This window comes from Pteropus vampyrus, unplaced genomic scaffold, assembly GCF_000151845.1.
Source record: "Pteropus vampyrus isolate Shadow unplaced genomic scaffold, Pvam_2.0 Scaffold291, whole genome shotgun sequence".
Classification (NCBI taxonomy): domain Eukaryota; kingdom Metazoa; phylum Chordata; class Mammalia; order Chiroptera; family Pteropodidae; genus Pteropus; species Pteropus vampyrus.
The window spans coordinates 613,840-616,153 of NW_011889072.1; the positions used below are offsets into that span (position 1 = coordinate 613,840).

Below are 2,314 nucleotides of genomic sequence, written 5' to 3' on the forward strand. Positions count from 1 at the left end.
CTCCAGGAGCCCGGCCTTGGCCCGGCCCAAGTTTGCAGCGAGGCCTGTGATGGCGACAATGTCGGACTGCAGCTCCGGTGCCGGGACGTGTATGTTCACCTGCGCGGAGACGGGAACAGAGCCGAGTACGTGGGGGGCCTTCGGGACGGGATGTGTCCATTTGGCCCCCACTGATGGTGAGCTTGCCAGTCATGATCGGCGGCCTGTCGCATTTGCCAGGGACACACCTGTGGGCTCGGGACAAGGAGGGCAGGAAGTGGGGCTGGACTCCACTTTCACACGTCTGCTCTCCAGGGAAAGGACTCACGAAGCTGCGTTACCTCAAACTCGTCCATCATCTTGCGGATCCCGCTGCCCTTCTGCCCGATGATGTACCGGTGAAGGTCAAAGGGCACCTCCACTTCAACGGTGACAGGAACCAGTGCCTGCAGGGACGACGGTTGAAGTTAGGCCTGAGAACACGAGCAGAGCGACACCACAGGCTCAGCGACAGGTCTTCAGGGGGCACGAAGAAAAGCCAGCCCTGTGAGGACCGTCCACACTGTTCCCCCCGGGCGGAGAAGGCCACCTGCAGCTCCACGGAAACACAGAGGCAGGATGAGGGATCCAGTGTTGAGGCTGACGCTGGCAGAGCAAACGCTCGCACCCCGGCCTCCGCCCCTGACTGCAGCAGGCCCCTCGCAGAAGCACAACGAAGCAGAACCGGACAAACCAGGGAACGGGACGTCGGGCGTGGGGGAGGGGAAGCGGCTGGCAGGCAGAGGCTCGCCCCGACTCCCGGCCTCGCCACGGTCAGGAACGGGCTACAATCCAAGCCCACGAGAGTCTCGGGGACGGCGGCAACGGGCACAGGCACGCTGGCTGGTCCACTCCGCGTCAGCCGCAAACCCCAACCGCCCCCACGGCACTTGACCTCGACATGGTAACTCTGTCCCTCACTTGCCTCCGTGCACGGCCGTCCTGCGGCTATGGTGAGGTGGCACGCAGAGCAGCACCCGGCACGTACATAAGTGACACTCAAGAAGCACACACTGCCAAAAGCAGCCTGAGACAGGTCTGGACATCCCTGCTGCCCAGAGGGGACACTGAGACCAGAGGCCACATTCACTCTGCTGCTAATGACAGCCAGAGACGGCTCTGCTCTCGGCGGCCTCCCGATCCCCGGGCAGCTGCCAGGTCCTAGGGAGACAGCGCCTCCACCTGTCGTGCAAGCCAAGGCACTCAGGGCTCAGGACTGAAGTGACCGGTGGCCTGTGGCCACCAGGGCAGCATCGCTGAGGCCACACCTCGCCCAGGCCGCCCACGTACCTCGAGGGCTTCCTTGGCGGCTTCACACTTTTCCTTCCGGCCAGAGATGACGATGATGTCGCACCTCCGGGGAGAGCCAGGCTCGGCCTCTCTGCTCTCCCCGGTGTCGTCGCCATTCTCCTGGACGGCCGGCTCCATGCTGTGCACTAGGGACAGAGGGAAGGGGCAGTTCGCACAGGCCATGTGCATACGCTCCACTTCCTCCCGGAGCACGAAGCTACCTGCCTCGGAGGCCGAGGTGAGATGCACAGTGTGCAGCAGGCACGGAGGGCGGGGCCCACGCATCTGAGGGAGGATGGACATGTGGACAGCCCAGGAGGCATGGTGCCGCTGGGAGGTGCTCGAGAGATTTGGGAGGAACGAGATAAGGCTGCACCAGCTTCTTATGCCAGGAAGCGAGCAAGCACCCAGAAGAGACGTGAAACAGGGCATGGGAGCAGCCGGCCAGGCTCCCACGGGCCACTCCAGGGGCCGCGTGTTCACTAAAACAAACGCCAGCACAATGCTCCTGGCGAAAAACGAAATCCAGGAGTCCGGTCGCTACACAGACGAGTGAATGCCAACAGGCAGGACTGCCATCGTGCCCTGGGATTAAAATTTGGGGGAAGAGGTGGGCTCTGCAGGATGCTTTTAAAGCTGGCAAAACTTGAATCTCAACTACGAATTTGATAACGATATCATATAATCAGATCTACCAATTGTGATGAACACGCCCAAGTTACATCAACTGACGTAAGAGAATACCCTCGTTCTGAGAAAACCGTCCAATGGGCAAGGAGCAAGTCTGAAAACTACACTCGCGGGCCTCAGAAAAATCGAGTGTGTGTGTGAAGTGGGGAGGGAGCATGAGAACTGGTGAGTTTGGATAATGAGCATACAAAACATGTCTTCATACACTCCTGTGCAATTTTTCTTTTAATTATGAAATTACATCAAAATTAAAAAGTAAACAGTCAAGGGTGAAACGTGACACCCTATGACAGCTAGATTTCTATTCACAACAGCC

At 59.4% G+C, this 2,314-nt stretch overlaps 1 protein-coding gene across 1 annotated transcript in view; it reads right to left on the reverse strand.

Annotated features, from left to right (window-relative positions):
- Nucleotides 1–2,314, reverse strand: part of HDLBP (high density lipoprotein binding protein) — a 32,225-nt gene that overhangs the window by 5,543 nt on the left and 24,368 nt on the right. Inside the window, exons 19-20 of the mRNA XM_023521085.1 lie at nt 1,309–1,529; nt 321–425 (exon numbers count right to left, since the gene is read on the reverse strand). Of these exons, the coding sequence (XP_023376853.1) occupies nt 321–425; nt 1,309–1,529 (326 nt within the window). The remainder of the gene's footprint in view (nt 1–320; nt 426–1,308; nt 1,530–2,314) is intronic.